Source organism: Oryctolagus cuniculus, chromosome 11, assembly GCF_964237555.1.
Source record: "Oryctolagus cuniculus chromosome 11, mOryCun1.1, whole genome shotgun sequence".
NCBI classification, from domain to species: domain Eukaryota; kingdom Metazoa; phylum Chordata; class Mammalia; order Lagomorpha; family Leporidae; genus Oryctolagus; species Oryctolagus cuniculus.
In genome coordinates, this window is record NC_091442.1 from 11,040,593 (window position 1) to 11,058,156 (window position 17,564).

The window sequence follows — 17,564 nt, forward strand, 5'->3', positions numbered from 1 at the left end:
CCCCTGTCCCGCCTTCCACGAGTGACTGGACCAATCACTAGGCTGCGTGAACCCGCTGGCTCCTCACTGCCCTTCCCTCACCCTCGCCGCCATCACGCCCACTGTCCAGCTCCCCACTCTGGGACCCAGAATTCCATTCTGGAGCCAGGTTTTAGACTCCAGAATGGAAGCCCACGAAAGCAAGGGCTGTTTAAAACCGCCGTCCGCCCTTCCCCCGGCTCTCCAGCCCCCTCCTCAGCTTCCTCACTTCCCCAGAGCGCGTTCTGGTCACTTCTGCCGCCTGTGGGCAGCTCAGCTCGCAGGGGCAGGACGTGGGTCTTTGCTCGCAGCCCCGTCTCCGACGCCTGCGTGGTGCCTTGCACACGGTAGTTCTTAGGCTGGGCACTGGACGGAGGCAGCGGGACCGCGGCGGGGCTGCGGCTACGGCCCAGGTGCTGAGGGCGGGACCGCGCTTCTCCCGGTGCGCGCCAGCTGCCGGCGCGCCCTGGCCGCTCCCGCAGCCCCGCCGGGCAAGCAGGAGTTAAGCGGCGTGCGCGCTTCCGACCCGCAGGTGGCGCCGTCCCGCCTCGGTGCCCGACTCCGGGCGCTCCGAAGTGCGGGACAGAATCGCAGCGCCGAGCCGGAGCTCAGCCCCGACTTGTTGATCTCGCCCAGGCAGCCGCCGCCGCCGCCGCGAGGGCCAGAGGAGGAGGCGGTGAAGGAAGCGCCGCCCGCTCACGGTCCTGCTCCGCGCGCCCCCCGGGCCCGTCCGCGCCCCTCGCCTCGGAGAGCGCGCCCCGGCCCCGCGGCGCCTGCAGCCCGGGCGCATTGCCTGCCCGGCCGGGGTAGGCCGAACCCAGCCCGGCCCCGGGACCGCCGCTGCCCGCGGGCGGGGGCGCCCGGGAGGCCGGGACGATGCGCGGCCCCTGGCCCCAGGAGGCGGCCGCCCTGGGGGTGAGTGTTGGGGCGGTGGCCCGCCGCGGGGGCCCTGGTGGTGGTGGTGGAGGGGGGGACACGGGCCGGGGGCTTGCCTGCCGCGGCTCGGCCTGTTGGTCTGCCTGGGCTCCGCGGTTCCAGGCTGGGGGGTGGTGGGGCGGGCAAGGGCTGGGGCCTGGAGAGGCGCGCGGTCCGCATTTTGGGGCGAGGGCGCGTTCCCCACACCGCCGAGGGCTCGGGGGAACCCCCCGAAATCACCAGCGCCCGGCGGGAGGAGGGCGCATTTTGAAAAGGCCAGAAAATTGAGCTCATTTCCCCGCCTCCCACCTCCCCCCACCCCTTCCGTTCCGAGCCCCAGGAAAGGCGCAGAAACCGGAGTTATAAAAAGCCATCACCAGAGAGGAGCGAGGAGGAGGAGGAGGAGGAGGAGGAGGAGGAGGAGGAGGAGGAGCAGGGAGGGGGGAGGGGAGGAGGGGGCGGGGAAGGAGCCAGAGGAGGACGGAGCAGGCGGATCCTGCGGTAGAGTAGGGGGCGCAGAGGGAGGGGAGGGACCCAGGCCAGAGCCTGTGCGTCTTCACCGCTCACCTCGTTTCCGGAGCAACCTCGGGGGAGGGGCTCTGGCGGTATGGGGAGAGGGGTCGCCCCAGGACAGAGGGGCTGAGTGAAGACCCCGTCCGTGGTGACCTCTGACAGGTGCACACCCCCAGGATTCCCCCAAATCCTTTATGATTTAGGAAAAGCAAGCTCTCTGCCATCTCCCTACACTCCCCCCCTAAATTGTGATGATCTCGAATGGGGGTGTGTGCGCGGGGGGTGGGGGTGGTGGAAATGAGAACTCGTTTAAAAAAAGAAAGTTTCTCCTGCAGTGTCCCTGTCCCCCCAGTGCGGGGCCAGGTTCGGGACACGCCCGCTGGGGAGACCCACAGAGAAGCGAGTTTCAGCACTCGAAGGGGCGGACAGCGCCCCGGGCGGCCGGGTCGCGCCGGGGCTGCGGAAACCGGGGTGGGGCGTCCCCGGCTCCAGGGGCACCTCTTGGGGCTCTCTCCCCGCCCCCAAAGGCGGCCCCTCCCCGCGCGCACGGAGTGGGGCGGGCTTCAGCACCGGCGGGAAGGACAGCGCCCAGACGCCCTATCCACCCCCTGAGCCGCTTAAGCGCCGCGAAGGTCAAGGCCGGCGGGGACCCCGGTGGAGAGGCGGGGAGGGGCCGTGCCCCGCTCGCCGTGTGCTGACCCGCGTCCGCTTTCGCTTTGTGCCTCGTAGCCGTCGGGATGGAGGTGAGAAGACGGCCGTGACGCGCGCCCGCGCCCCGCCTGCACGCCAGCGGCCCGCAGCGCTCCCTGCCCCCCTCGCCCGCCGCAGCAGCGGGCCTTGCCGTCGAGTGACAGCGGCCTGGGGGGGCGGGGGGGGCGGGGGCGGCCGGACCAGCGATGCCGGCGGGCATGACGAAGCATGGCTCGCGCTCCGCCAGCTCGCTGCCGCCGGAGCCCATGGAGATCGTGCGCAGCAAGGCGTGCTCTCGGCGCGTCCGCCTCAACGTCGGGGGCCTGGCGCACGAGGTGCTGTGGCGCACCCTGGACCGCCTGCCCCGCACGCGGCTGGGCAAGCTCCGCGACTGCAACACACACGACTCGCTGCTCGAGGTGTGTGACGACTACAGCCTGGACGACAATGAGTACTTCTTCGACCGGCACCCGGGCGCCTTCACCTCCATCCTCAACTTCTACCGCACGGGGCGGCTGCACATGATGGAGGAGATGTGCGCGCTCAGCTTCAGCCAGGAGCTTGACTACTGGGGCATCGACGAGATCTACCTGGAGTCCTGCTGCCAGGCGCGGTACCACCAGAAGAAGGAGCAGATGAATGAGGAACTTAAGCGCGAGGCCGAGACGCTCCGTGAGCGCGAGGGCGAGGAGTTTGACAACACGTGCTGCGCGGAGAAGCGCAAGAAGCTGTGGGACCTGCTGGAGAAGCCCAACTCCTCCGTGGCCGCCAAGGTGAGTCTGGGGGCTGCGGGCTGCTGGCGGGACCAGGAGTGGGGGAGGGGCTCTGGCCGAGTCCCCAGAGGTGAGTCCCGGAGGGCATCGCACCCCTCCTCCTATCGCACCGCGCGTCACACCCCTGCTTCGTTGGAGAACGTGGCTCGAGGATGGGTGAAGAGCTGCCACAGTAGAAACTAAGGGGCACACGGAGAGAGGACGGAGGCTCTCTGGGATGGAGGAGCGCCCGGGTCCCTGTGATGTCCACCCCCAGGCTGGGGTGGGTCGCCCTGAGCTTTTACTAGGCATCTCTCCAGTGAAGACCCCACGTTGCCCCGCGGAGGGAAGGCAGGCAGCTTGGGATTGTGCTTGTTGGGTGTTGAAATGCTGGCAGGTAGTTTTAAGGTAAGGGGGAACCCAGGCAAAGGGACTCTGTTGGGTGGGTGTGGCCAGGCCGGTCGCACGCCGTCCCCAGTGGATGCCCACGGATGGGGGTCACCCCCGTCTGGATTTATTCACCTGTTGGTTAGCTTATTCTGACAGTGGCTTGGTGAGGCTTGTACAGAGGCTCTGACTGTTGGGAGAGGATGTGGATTTCCTAGTAGGAGAGAAAAATGAGGCAGTGAGGAGAGGGAGGGGAGGGAGGAGAGTGACCATTCAGAGTGGGCTGCCAGGGGAGGGCAGCGGCTGGGGCTTCCCGGAGGCCGCTGGGGGAGGAGCCACGGCTCTGAGTCAGGCGGGGGCTGAGGGGTGCTGGGAGAGACGGGGCCCCTGTCTTCGCATGGCCATTGTGCTGGACACTGCGAGCCAGTGACAGCACAGTGCATTCTGGGCTATCCCAGAGGCCAGGTGAGGCCCAAGGAGGGCCCGGGAAAGAAGAGCATTGATGTGGAAATCCAGAAAGACTAAGTTAGGGGCGGAACTCGCTCTCTGAGAGTGCGGCCCGAAATGGGGGAAGGGGCGAAGTGGGGGACGCGTGCGCGTGCAGTCTCAGCGGGTGAGCCAGGCTGGCTCGGGTCCAGCCTGGCCTTGTGGTGGGGGCTCGGGGCTCAGTGGGCTTCTCCTGCGGCAGGTTACACCCCAAGGGGACACAGCGGGGCCTCCCAGCCAGGAGAGGCCCCTGGGAGGGGCTGTGGGAGGGGCTGGCCTGGCGGGGTGGGGGGAGCACTTATGTTTCTTTTCTCCACTGACCCTAAAGAGGATGCGGAACTTCCTGTGCGTGGCTTCCTCCCCTGAGGCCACGGGCTGCAGTTGGGATATAATCCTGCCCAGGTTGCGCTCCTTCTTAAGAGCGAGCCACTCACCCTTAACCGGCTTAAGATCAGCAGATTTAGTTTGCTATTTCCAGCCCTGACACGGGTTCCCCCACTCCACATCCCACTTAGGCCCAAACGTGACTCTGCCTCCTCCCCGTTCTGTCCCACAGCCGTGAGACTGGGCCGTGGGAGCAGGAGGGGCTCGCCCTCCCTGGGAAGAAGCAGGCGAGGGGCTGTGTTTGGGTCGGCATCCGGCTGCAGAGCCAGGCGCTGGGGCTCTCCGGAGGCGCCGTTCTGGAATAAGCAGCCGCCCTGCTCCCTTGGGTTAATCCGCTCTCAGGGACGAGCTCCGTGACCTCTCTGCGATCCCGGGCTGGGGCTGTCAGCTCGCATTCCCGGCAGATGGACCGTCCAGGGTTTTTTGCAGCCAGAGCTGAAAAGGGGAGGCAGGCAGGCTCTTTGTCTCTGGGCGCTGAAATCCTGGCTGGCGCTGATCACCTATGGTGCACAGGATGTGATAACACACATCTCCATAAACGATGAGGCTCAGAGAGGCTAAACACCTTGCCTAAGGTCACACAGCAGGCAACAAAGGCAGCTCAGTGCCCTGCTCTCCCTCCCGCGATGATGAACTGCCACAGGCTGCTCCTCCTCCCCCCTGCTTTCCACTCTTGCCCCCTGCAATCCATTGACCACTCGGCAGCGGCAGCCGAAGTGAGCTTTTCACAGTGTGAACTGGACCACATTATTCACCTGCCTAGCATCCCCCGAGGTTCCCGTCATATCCAGAAGGAAGCAGAGTCTTCGGCATGGCCCTCGAGGGTCTGTGGAATCTGGCCTCCAGGGCCCGTCTGAGTTCACCTCTTCCACTCTCCCCTGGTTCACTCAGTTTGGCCCCCATTGGCCTCTGCCATTCCCTAAACTGGCCAAAGTTGTTCTACCCCCGGGCCTTTGCACTGGCTGTCCCTGCTGCCTGGGTTCTTCTTTTCCCAGATGGTCCCCACAGCTGCCCCTTCTCCTCATTCCTCGCTGGACAGGTCCCTGCTCCAGTTTCCCCTGTTGCACAGAGTCTTTCCTGCACAGGCCTTCAGCACCTTTGGGAATGCTGTTGGCTTCCTGTGTCTCTCTGGTTCACACCCACAAGAATGCAAGCACCAGGAATTACAGTCGCTGCTCTGTTCCCAGCACCCATGGCACAGAGGCACTGCACCTAACTCCGTGTGGTGACGGTGAATGGACCCAGCCGTGAGTCAGTCACGTGGGGACCTGTCACTCCCTCCTCACTGTCCACCTGTGACCCAGACCCCTGTGCCGCCGGCTCCTACTTTGCCCGCCGTCCCCCCAGCCTGGGTGCCTCGCTCGCACATCAGAACAGCAGGGCCTGCGGATTGTCCAGACTGCAGATTGGGAGGGGTCAGTGGAGGATCATTTCTGGATGGTGTGGGGGCAAAACCGCCCATCACTCGTTTGTTTAAGAGCAAGGGGGGGGGGGACCCGGGCTCCAGGCTCAGCCCTTCCGCCTCCCCAGTTCACCTCTGCAGCCCCAGCCTCCCACCTGCAAAATGGCGTCGCAAAGCCCCCTGCAAGGTCATCCCGAGGTCTTGTCGGTTAAAATGTAGCTCAGTGCCTAGCGCATCGCAGGCGGGGCTCACTGGGATGGATGCCAAGGAGTGGAGTCCTTTTCCCCAAGCTGGGTGGGCTGAGTGGCCACAGGCCCTTTCTTTCTGATAGCGGCAAGCCGATCCCATGAATAATTGATGGGCCGTTCTGGCGACTGCGAGACAGACCAGAGCACCGGCCCTGGGCTTCACCGTCAGGGGAGCGAAAATCAAAACCCATTAGGCAAAAGGCAGCGTGATTGATTCTTGTCTGGAGGACGGGGTCAGCCCCGATGGGGTGGCAGGACGGCCGGCCGGGGCCACCACTGGGTTTCCGCTTTCTCGGAAAACGCAACAGCCTTTCTGAGTGGGAGAAGTCACTTCCAAGGCCCAGCGTGGCTGCCTTCCCTGGAAAGGCCACAGGGTTAAAGCCCCAGACAACCGCTCTTCCGTGAGCCTGGCCCCGACCTGTGGTGGTTGGGATCCGCTCGCTCACCGAGATCCCTCCAGCAGCCCCTCGCCAGCGTGCCACTTACGGTGCTTTGGGCAGCAAGTAACAGACGAGAAAACTCAAAGGAGCTTCAGAAAGGAGGGAGACGCATCCCCTCCCACAACATGGGGCTTCAAGTGGCTGGATCGGGTTGAATGAGTTCAATGATGCCATCAGGATTCTAGACTCTTTCCATCCCTCAGCTCCTCCAACTGCGGCAGTTGGCTTGGTTCTCAAGCTGGCTGCCTCCTGGTACAAGATGGCTGCCTGGTTCCAGCCTCCAGTGTAGACACAATGAGGTCCAGTGCATGAAGCAGGACGCGCCCTCCAATGAACCATGTTCTTTTTCCGAGAGGAGAGCTTTTCCCAGGAGCCCCTAGCCGACTTCTTTTTAAATCCAAAATCATCAGGCCACACCCTCACGCTCTAGCCACAGGGGAACCCGGGACGGCAAGTGTTTGGCATTTGGGGAGTGGATTTGATGAGCTCTGTGATGTTTTTGCACAAGACGAGTGGAGACGCGGGTGCCGTCACTGACCCACGCTCACACGGCCCCCGCTCAGGAAGTGACTGTTGAAGGAACGGAAATGGCAGAGGCAGGGTTTGAACCCAGGCTTGTGTGGCTCCCAAGCTTGTGCCTCTGGGTCCTGGAATTTCGGGTGGGTGAGCAGGCTCTCCGGGCCTCAGCGGGCTCATCTCCCCGGCCGGTGAGAACCGCCGCGCAGCCCCGGGGGCTGTTTGGACGACTCGGTGAGATTTCAGATGTGAACGCGACTTACACCGGGAAGGCACTTTCCTGTGGATGAATTGTTCTTGCCGTAGCTCTTTATTCCTGCGTCCAAAGCGGGGCGGCCCACTGTTAGGGGCAGTGGTCAGGCTTCTGCCCACACAGATCTGTTTGAGAATCACCTCTGAAGCTCAGCCGCCAGGGGTTCTTTCCTGGCTCATCAGTGCCTGCCAGGAACGTGACCTCGGACAAGCTCCTCTCTGAGTCTTGGCTTCCTTATCCGGGAAATGGACTGATCATGCCGGCAGCCATGGAGGGCTGTGGCGGAAGAGTCCTTGGCAGGAGCACGTGACCCCGTAAATGGTGGTGTGGCTGGGGCTGCATCGCTGAGCCCCTCGCAAAGCTACAGCACCGGCCACCCGCATGGACGGCAGTACGGGCTCACTGCCCCATGGTGCTTTGGGATTTCATGTCTCTGGGGGGATGAGGCTTCTGCTTCCTGAGCTGGGGGAATACGGGGACCAACTTGGAATCCCTGGCCCCGTCAGTGCTCTGGGCTGGCCATACATCTGTCAACCCAGGTGCCTGTTTTAGCCCAAGGAGATACTAGGAGGACCTTCCAGAAGTTCATAGAAAAGGTGTCTTGTGAAAGACGTAGGCATGGATGTCTGAATTTTTTTTTTTTTTTTGCAAAATTAACTTCCTCTGAACTTTGTGGAGCCCCCTTCCCATGGCAATGATTCGGAGTCCTGGCTGTGGGGTCACAGGAATGTGAGTTTGAATCCCACTATCTCTTTTCCTGGCTGAGAACTTTGGACAGGCAGCTGTGTCAGCCATGGCCTCCTAGTCTGAAAGTGAGGGTGGGGATAAAACCCACCCCACAGGGTGGTCGGAAGGGGTCAATAGGGGAACACACGTGTCGGGCTGAATCCCAGGGCCCCATTGAAAAAGGGCAGCCCACAGCAGGGGCTACTTCGTGACTTGCCTGTCTGTGAGAGATCAGGGACCAGCCCCAGGACTTCTGACCCCACCCCCTGCCTCCATCCAGGCTCAGGGATCTTTTTCTTGCTCTGGGAGAATCGACCATGATCATATCTTGCCAGCTGGTCTCTCCGGGGTTTTGAAAGGCTTTGATGGGCTGGAGAAGGAGAAAATGCTTAGGCAGGAAAAACGCTGGCCAAAAAGGAGCAGTTTGGCCAAAGCTTAATTAACTGGAAGAGAAGCACGCATTAGGCACCAACTTGATAACCAGCACTTTGTGCACTCCCCATCATCGACAGCGTTGTGGACGGGCACCCTGATCTTAGAGCCGGATCATCCGCTCACTGTGTGGTTTGGGGCCACCCATTGCGGCTTCCTGGGCCCTGGTTCCTTGAGCCAACAGCAGTCCTGGGCGGCAGCAGCACCTCTTCTGCCACGTGAGCACTTAGAACTGGGCCGGGTGCAGAAAGCCCTCAGCCACTGTCCAGTTGTTTTCTGTTTTGTAATTGTCATCACATAGGCTCCTTTGCAAGGAATGATTGTTCTTATCACGCGAGGCCTGCGTGGCATGAGCCTAGCGGCCATCTCCAGCCAGGAGAGTCCCGTGGAGGCAGGGAGCTCGCGCCCCGCCCCGCCCCCCTGGCCGGGGCGAGGGGAAGGTGTAGACGTACTGCAGCTCCTCCTTCTTTTCCCTGTCTCACGTGTCTCCTCTCCCACCAGGGGTTTCTGGGATGACTTCCCACACAAACCACTTGTACTCAGATCCTTGTCCAAGGATCTGGCCCTGGAAAACCCTACCAAAGAGCTGTGCAAAACTTCATTTCACCAGCTGATTCCGGTGTTGCGGTGAAGCTAAGAAGGAGTCTTACTGCCAAGTCCCTGCAGGGGGATTGCCTTCAGACAGGAAATGCTGGGTCTGGCTGGCTGGTGCCATCAACGCCACAGCGACAGCTCCCCTCTGAGCACCAATCCACAGCTGGCACCGTGCGAAGGGTGTTCAGTGCATTGCCACGTCGGATTTCCATGGTCTCCCTGTTAAGGAGGCATCATTATCCTCATCTCACGGTTGAGGCCCAGAGAGGGGAAGTGGTTGGCCCAGGGTCACACAGCAAACAGGAAGGCGAGACGGTTGCCACCCAGGATTCCCTAACTGCCGAGTCCATGACTTTGGCCTCCAGGAAGTGTGGAGTGAGGTCCAGGACGCCGTCCCCAGGACTGGGGAAGTGTGGAGAGGTGACACATCTGTCCCTGGCTCCCAATCCAGCCTGACTTTGCCCCCAGAGGCTGCTGGATGGGGCTCTCAGAGACGCAAGCTTAGCACCAGGCAGGATTTTCATAGAACAACTAAATGCTTGAGGTCTACATTCTCCTTAAGGTGGGGCACTCTTGGTGTTCATGAAGTGGACATGACCAGGTAGGGCTGGGGCCAGGAGGAACACCCTAGCCCCCATCTGGGGGATGCAGGGGTCGGAGCGTTAACATCCAGGGTGCCAGTTTTCCTTACATGCCCCCCAGATACCAGGGGAGACATAGTGTTGACTCGTGAGACGTCTCTCGTACCCGGGTGTGGTCAGGGCTCAAGCCGCGCCTTCGCTGCTTCCTGGCTGTGTGGCCCCCGAGGCTCCTCCTCCTCGCTGAGACCTCACAGGGCGGGGCTCCCAGCCCTGGCTGTGCACTGGGCTCACTTCCGCTTGGAAAACGCCCAGACCTGGGCCCCGCGGCTGAAACACAGCCCCTGGGAGATTTTCTAGAACTTAGAGTAAGATACACACAACCCAGACGTCAGCATCGCGACTGCTCTCATCATCCGGTTCAGGAGAGTTAAGCACAGTCACACTGCCGTGCCGCCAATTCCAGAACTTTCCACCTTGCAAAATGGAAACTCCGTCCCCCCACGAAACACCTGCCCGTTCCTGCCCCAACCTCGTCGTCCAGCCTTCTGCTTTCTGTCCGTGAACTTGACTCTTCTGTGAGTGGAATCACAGCCCTTTTGTGACCTTTTGTTACCAGCTCATCTCAGTGTCGTGTCCTCAGGGTTCACCCGTGTTGTAGCGTGTGTCAGAATTTCCCTCCTTTTCAAAGGCTATGCAGAGGCCGCGTACGGTTCACCCGTCCATCCGTCGATGGGCACTCGATTGCTTCTTCCTTCGGGCTGTTGTGAGCGATGATGCTGTGAACATGCGTGTGCAAGCGTCCCTTCAAGCCATTGCCGTCAGTGCTCTGACTGTGCACCCTGACACGGAACAGGGGCGTTCTATTTTTAATTTTTTGGAGGAACTCCCTGCCGTTTTCCCTAGGGGCTGTGTTATTTTGTGTTCCCGTCAACAGCGTATTAGGGTTCCAATTTCTCCACAGCCTTGTCAATATTTATTATTTTCTATTTGGGGTTTTAAAATAAATATATATATATATATACACATTAAATTTTTATGTATTTACTTGAGAGAGAGAGAGAGTGCATGCCCGTCTGCTGGTTCAGTTCCCAAATGGTTGCAATGGGCAGGGCTGGGCAGGGCCTGGGACTGACTGAGAGCCAGGAGCTCCGTCCAGGTCTCCCATGTGCACAGCAGAAGCCATCACCCCTGCTTCCCAAAGGGCTACGTTAGCAGGAAGCCGGAGTCAGGAGCTGCAGGTGGGAACTGAACCCTGGACCCTGATGTGGCACCTGGGCATCGTAACAGTTGTCTCAACCACTGACCAAGCACCTGCTCCCGGTTTTTTTTGTTTGTTTTGTTTTCTAGAAATTAATTTCCAAAATGGCAGACACACCATCACTACAGAATTTTAATTTTTTAAAAAAGATGTATGTATTTATTTGAAAGGCAGAGTTAACAGAGACAGAGAGGGAGAGACACAGAGAGAGAGAGAGAGAGAGAGAGAGAGGTCCACCATCTGCTGATTCACTCCCGAAATGGCCACAACAGCCAGAGCTGGGCTGATCCGAAGCTGGGAGCCAGGAGCTTTTTCTGGGTCTCCCACGTGGGTGCAGGGGCCCAAGGACTTGGCCATCTTCTGCTGCTTTCCCAGGCGCATTAGCAGGGAGTTGGGTTGAAAGTGGAGCAGCCGGGATTTGAGTCGGCGCTGCAGGAAGCCCATCTTCAGGGGTGTGATCTGCATTTCCCTGATGGCCCCATGCCTGTTGGCCGTCTGTCTGTCTGCTTCAGAGAACAGCCATTTCCGAGCTGAGTGACTTGGTTTTTCTGCCTCTGTGCTGTCTGTGTCGGTTCTCTGTTTTCGGAACGTGACCCCCATGTCAGATACAAGATTTGCAAATATTTCCTCCTGCTCCCCAAGTCCCCTTCTCAGTCTGTCGATGGTGGCCTTCGAGGCACAGGGGTCTTATCTTGATGAAGTCTGATTTGTGCATTTTCTCTTCTGTCATCGATGCGTTTGGTGTCACATTGCCAAATCCATGTCATGAAGCCTCTGTCTAGTGTTTTTTTTTTTTAAGATTTATTTTTATTTATTTGAAAGACAAAGTTACAGAGAGAAGTAGAGACAGAGAGAGAGGTCTTCCATCCGCTCGTTCACTCCCCAGTTGGCTGCAACAGCCAGAGCTGCACCGATCCGAAGCCAGGAGCCAGGAGCTTCTTCCGGGTCTCCCACACAGGTGCAGGGGCCCAAGCACTTGGCCCGTCTTCTACTGCTTTCCCAGGCCACAGCAGAGAGCTGGATTGGAAGAGGAGCAGCCAGGACTTGAACCAGTGCCCATATGGGATGCCGGCGCTGCAGGCGGCAGCTTTACCCTTGTGTTCTTTTAAGAGTTTCAGAGCTTCTAGCTTCCCTTTTGATCTGTGGAGGAGGGTCGGGGGGAGGGGTAAGGGACCAATTGCTTTTCTTGGCGTGTGGCTGTCCCATTTCCCAACACTGTGCTGTCCTGAGTGTTCTGGGATGTCTGAGTGTTCTGGGCAGTCCTGGAGAGCCCAGCCACGCAGGACGGCCGTGGGTTTCTGAGGATCAGAGCTGTGTGGTGCGTGGTGCTGGCACCCGCTGTACCCACGGTTGTCATTGTTGGCAGCAGTGGACAGCCCCAGCACAGCCAGCTGCGTGCCACCCTTCCTCTTCCACACGTGCGAGGGAGTGACACACGCGAGTGACGCGTCCAGAACCGGACCCCTTCTCAGCGCCTCCCTGCCACCTCCCTGCCCCTCCTGTGCTGCCGGGACTCCCATGGGAGGTACCTCCTGTCGGCTGCTCCCATCACCTGCCCCGCGGTCTCCCCACTCCCCCCCACCCTGCTCAAAGCCTTCCTGGGGCTCCCATCTCGGAGAAAAACCCCAATCCCCAGCCTGGCTCCCCAGCCCTGTGGTCGGCATCTCCTTTCTCTCCCCAGCGCCATCCCACCAGCCTCCGCCCGCAGGACCGCACGGCTCTCCCTGACCCCCAGGGCTCCCTCCTGCCCAGGGCCTTTGCACGGCTGTTCCTCTGCTCTGTCCAGGTCTTAGCTCGAATGCCTTCTCAGCGAGGCTGGCCCTGGCCCTTAGCCCTGGCCCCGCCCCACACAGCATGGCGCTGCTCAGTCACGTCATCCTGTCTCTCCCCCACCGGACAGAAGCTTCAAAGCGCTGGGGTTTTGTCTGGTCCCTGTCGTGGTTTCAGGGCCTGGATCAGTGCAGTGGAGCAGTCACTGGAGACGTGTGTTGAGTGAGTGAAGGATGTTGTCCGAGGATACGATGATGGGAAAGGATTTTCTTTACAAAGTCGGGGCCTCCCGCTGTCGCACTGCTGGACATCCAATGCTTCGCCGCCACCCTGGCCACGCTCTCCGTGAGGAAGGTGCCTGGTTGCCCGGCCAGTCTGGCCGTGGACCTTAGTGTGTGTGATAAGTGGGGACAGACGGCTCTTTGCTAGTGGCAGGGCAGTGGCAAGGGTGCTGTCCAGTGCCCTGCAGGGTGGCAAGCAGCACCCTGGCCCCCACGCACTGCCTGGTGCCTGGAGAGGCAGAGAAGTTAGGGGTGCCCGGCTGCCCGGGATGCTGCATTTTCCAGGCAAGGGGAGATGACGGCTTGGAAGTGGGTGATGTAGATGGGTCAGAGGAGGGTGGCTGGATGGGGGATGTGTGTGCCATGGGGGCAGGGCAGTCCCTGGGAAGCCACAAACCCCTAGCCTCCATCAGTGGCCACAGATGCCCAGTCTGTTTAATGGGTCTTGGGCCCTGGCTGATTTTGAGCTGTGAGTTCTTGGGTCAAGTGGCTCAGTTTCCTCATCTATAAAATGGGTCTAATCCCAGCCCTGATCATAATGAACAATAATAAACAAACCAGGAGATTTCAAAAAGTTTGTGGAAAATGGAACCAAAAGATAAGCTGGTTTGGGTGCAAACTAACTTTGCAGTCCATGCATGGATTCATCCTTTGAGCCTTTTGAAGACCCCTCGTGTAAGAGCTGGAACAGGCAGGCTGTGCTCAGTCTCCGAGTGAGACTGCGGCCCGGCTCTGTCCTGGGTGCTGGGGAGGCAGCAGACGACCAAGCAAAGACCCCGGCCCCGTGGCACTGATATCCAGGAGGTGAGGGAGCAGAGCAGTGATGAAAGACTTTGCTTTGGAGCCGTTGACTCTTAGAGACGCAGACGGACGCCTCTGCGGGAGAAATGACAGGGCCTGGCAGGTGGTGCTGGGCGGGGTTGGCGGCGGAGGGGGCGGTGCATGGGGCGGGGCTAACCAGGGTGCTCAGGAGAGGTGCCAGTCACACAGAGACCTGCAGGGAGGGGTGTGTGGACATGGCCGGTGGGGAGAGAGCCGCATGTGCTGAGACCCCGGGGCAGACTCCAGGAGCGTTCAGGTGGCCGGTGTGGCCAGAACGGAGTGAGGCCAAGGGAGACGGGGAGGACGCGAGGTCCGAGGGGTGACCCTGTGGGCCACTCGCAAGCCTTGGTCTTTCCTTGGAGCCCCTGAGCCTCCACCCTGGCCTCCCTGCCTCCAGCACCCTCTGCAGGGCACCCAGAGCCGTTTCCCACAGGTGTGATCAGCTCCTGTCAATCACCCGCTCCCAGAAACTTCTGTGGCTCTGGCCCCCCCGGGGTAGGGGCTGAGCTGCTCAGCCCAGCCTTGAGGACCCCAGCCACCCTCCCCCACCCACGTTCAGCTCCTCTCCTTCTCTGAGACCACCACCCCCACCTTTCTGCCTTCCACCCGGTTCTGCAGCCCTCCCTGGTCCTGCACCCACTTTCTCCCACCTGCCACCTCCTCCCTGAAGCCTTCTTTGACTGCCACCACCACCCACACCCACTTCCCTCCCCAGGGCTCCAGAACCCTGACATTCAGACCTGGAACAACAACGGCAAATCATGCACATTAGGTTGTGAGTTGTTCTGCAGATGCCAGGCCTGGCCTACAGGGAGAGACGAAGGCGCTCGGCCCGCCTCCCTGGTTCAGCGCCCAGCTCAGCCGCTTTGGAGCCGCGTGTCCTTTGGGGGAATGGCTTCACTTCCCTGGGACTTCAGTTCACAGGCCTGTGATTTCGGGAGCCTCACAACAACTGGAGATACGGTGACAGTTCTGTGTGAGGTTACTCTTGCAGTTCTGTTCTAGCAAACGTTTGCTGAGTGAATACATGAGCACACGGGACGATCTTGTGACGTTTGGTCCGAGGAGCCTCCCGAGTGTAGCCCCTCCATCTACTTTCTTTGTCTCTCATCTACCTGCTACCTAAGCGCTCGCCGTCTGTGCTGCATTCACAGAGGGGAGAAACGATGAACTTGGACATGTGAGATGTCCCCTCCCACCCCGACCGCCCCACTCTTGCTCTGTGGTGAGACTGGTGTCTACCGTAATGGCTCACCGTGGGCTGGGGGCAGACACCGGCTCTGAGCGGGTGACGCTGCCTCGGCTGAGTCTACGCCGTCATTGCCTCCGCCAGGTAACAGACCTGGAATCAAACCGAACCTAAAAAGAGACTGTCACGGTTCACTCATTGCAACCCACGGCCCATCCCTGAGTGTTTCAAGGCGGGTGCTCCTTGGGGGGGGGGGGTCTTGACCTTGACCTTGGGCAGCCTCTTGGAGTCTCTGTAGACCCAGCTGTAGCAAAGAGGGAGCTGGAGATGGCCCCGCAGTGACGGATGAGAAGCAGAATGAGGGTGGAGCAGAGGCTGGTGGGCCAGCCTTCCTCTTTTTTTTTTTCTTTAAGATTTATTTATTTACTTGAAAGCCAGAATTATAGACAGAGAGAGGAGAGGGAGAGACAGAGAGAGAGAGGTCTTCCATCCTCTGGTTCATGCCCCAAATGGGTGCAATGGCCAGAGCTGTGCCAATCTGAAGCCGGGAGCCAGCAGCTTCTTCTGGGTCTCCCACATGGATGCAGAGGCTCAAGGACTTGGGCCATCTTCCACTGCTTTCCCAGACTACAGCAGAGAGCTGGATCAGAAGTGGAGCAGCTGGGTCTCGAACTGGCGCCCATATGGGATGCCAGCGTTGCAGGCTTTACCCGCTAAGCCACAGCGCCACCCCCCAGCCTTCCTCATGCACATTGCGTGTCGACAGTCACCACCATCCCCTTAAAGGGGTCGGCTGCTCTCTCTCCTTTATGGCAGTGGCTGTGTGTGTGCCCGTTTGTCCCCTGCGCTAGTGGCCGAGTTGAATCAGCCCGTCCCTTCCGTTCTTGGGACAGTGTTTTCCACGTGGCTTCCTCTCTAGGTGTCTCTGGCCCTTCCAGCCTCACGAGGGCTTGCGTGCCTGCTTCAGGGACCTGTTCCAGGGCTGCTTGTTGTTCCTGGGACGAACACGTAGTGCGTGTTACTCTAAGCCAGGCGTGGTGCAGGGTGCAGGAGAAGCCACTGTGTATCTGTTAGTCCAGATTCTTTTGGTTGCAAGTGATCGAAGTGTGGCTCAAAGGGATTAAGCAAAAATCTAACTGAAAAGCCCTGGGTCAGATACGGCTTCAGGTCCGATGGGATCGAGGGACATAAACGTGGCTTTAGGTCTCAGGCTCAGCAGGATCCGGGCTGCTTCCCACAGGCCCCTGCGCGCCCTGGTCTCTCAGCAGGGCCTGGGTCACGTGTCAACGGGGTGGGACGGACAATGGCAGAGAAGTGATTCTCCCAGGAAACATGGGTGCGCCACCACCAAGAGAGGGGAGGAGAGAAATCGTCCCCACGTTTCTGTCCTGCTGGAGGGAGAAAGGCTCTCAGCCAACGGAAGGGACAGTCACAGCGAGTGTGCACATGCGCCGTGTGGCAAAGCAGGGTGCATGGCCAAAGCTGTGGCCGCGGCGGGCTTCTCTGGATCCGAGTCCTCCTGAGCCGCCGAGGCGCTCTGTCTGCCCCTCCCATTGTGTTCCAGTTCCTTCTCAACTCGCCTCATCATCGGCCCAGACCAAGCTGGACGCTCCCCAAGCCTGGGACGGGGTCTTGCTCATTCCTGCGTCCTAACACAGGGCAGGTGGGCTGTGTGATTTGTTAACAAGGTTTTACTGGAGCGCATCCCAGCCCATTCCTTTACCTGTCATGGACAGCTGCTGGGAGACACGTGGCCGCCAGGCTTAAAACACGCATGGTGTCCAGCCCTTCGCCACCCGGGTTCTGAGGTCGTCTTCAGGCTTGGTGCAGGGGACAGGCTCCATGGGTGGCAGGGAAGGAGCAAGGGAGACACTAGCCAGGCACCCTGTGCACGGCTCTGAACCTCTCTGGGGCCGCCAGGGCCGTGTGTGACTGGGCCAGCCAGCTCCCCCATCACGCTCCCGGTCCCAGCCGTCCAGCACCCCTCAGGGGGGCCCTCCCTGGCCTTGAGTGGCCTGCTCGGACTGGGTGGCGTTTGTGCTGTGTCCACGATACAATGCCTCTCTGCTGTGGTCTGAGTTCAGGCTGCCCCCTTCTACGCCAGCGTCTCCCTCCCCTCCTGGGCTGGGAGGGGGAGGAACTCTGGCTTCGTTTGTCATCCTGACACTGCCTCACGTGCACCACAGAACCCTGGGCAGACCCTTCCTCTCTTTGCCTCAGCATCCTCATCTGACAAATGGGCATGATGGTGTCACCCAGCAGGGCTGCTGGAAAGACGGGGGACTCACCTGAGCTTCAGCGCCCACGCCCCCAGGCTGAGCGCAATGGCTCTTTCCTTCCCCCTGCCTTTGCTCGGAAAAGCCCACCCCACACCTCGCCTTAACCCAGCCCCTGATGCGACTGTGCGGGCTCGGACTTGTCCAGGATGGCTGTGCCCTGGAGGAGCTGGGGGAGCCAGGGGTTAGACCCTGCCCCCGCCATCTCCATCACACGCCCCCATTCTCTGATGGGCACTGGTGCTTCTCTCTAGGGTGCTGCCGCCAATCCCCTGCTGTAATGTCGGGATCCTTGCTGGCCTCGTGGCTGAGGGCTGGTGTATTTGGCACCCAGGGCACTGGAGGGGAAGCCCATGGTGGCCGTGTGATCGAGACCTGCCACAGCCGGCATCCCGGAGGGTGGACGGTTGGACACGGGGGCCCACGGTCAGCCCTGGGTGGGCAGGGAAAGGTCCCGGCCAGAGGAGGGACGATGACCTGATTGACTGCACTGGCCATGGGAGGTGAGGCCACAGACTTAATGAGCAAAGTAAGTAGGGCAGAGGTCACGTTCTCGGGAAGCGTCTTAGCGTCCTGGGGCTCAGTCACTGACCCCCGATAGTCCTTCTCAGGTGGAGGAAGCCGATACTGT

At 60.4% G+C, this 17,564-nt stretch overlaps 1 protein-coding gene across 2 annotated transcripts in view; it reads left to right on the forward strand.

Moving 5' to 3' along the window:
- Positions 1–544: 544 nt before the first annotated feature.
- Positions 545–17,564, forward strand: part of KCNB1 (potassium voltage-gated channel subfamily B member 1) — a 103,265-nt gene continuing 86,245 nt past the window's right edge. Inside the window, exons 1-2 of one of the 2 annotated variants that reach the window (XM_051844879.2) lie at positions 545–933; positions 2,176–2,909. In XM_051844879.2, coding sequence (XP_051700839.1) covers positions 2,343–2,909 — 567 coding nt within the window. In that variant the 5' untranslated portion in view covers positions 545–933; positions 2,176–2,342. 2 annotated transcript variants of the gene reach the window in all.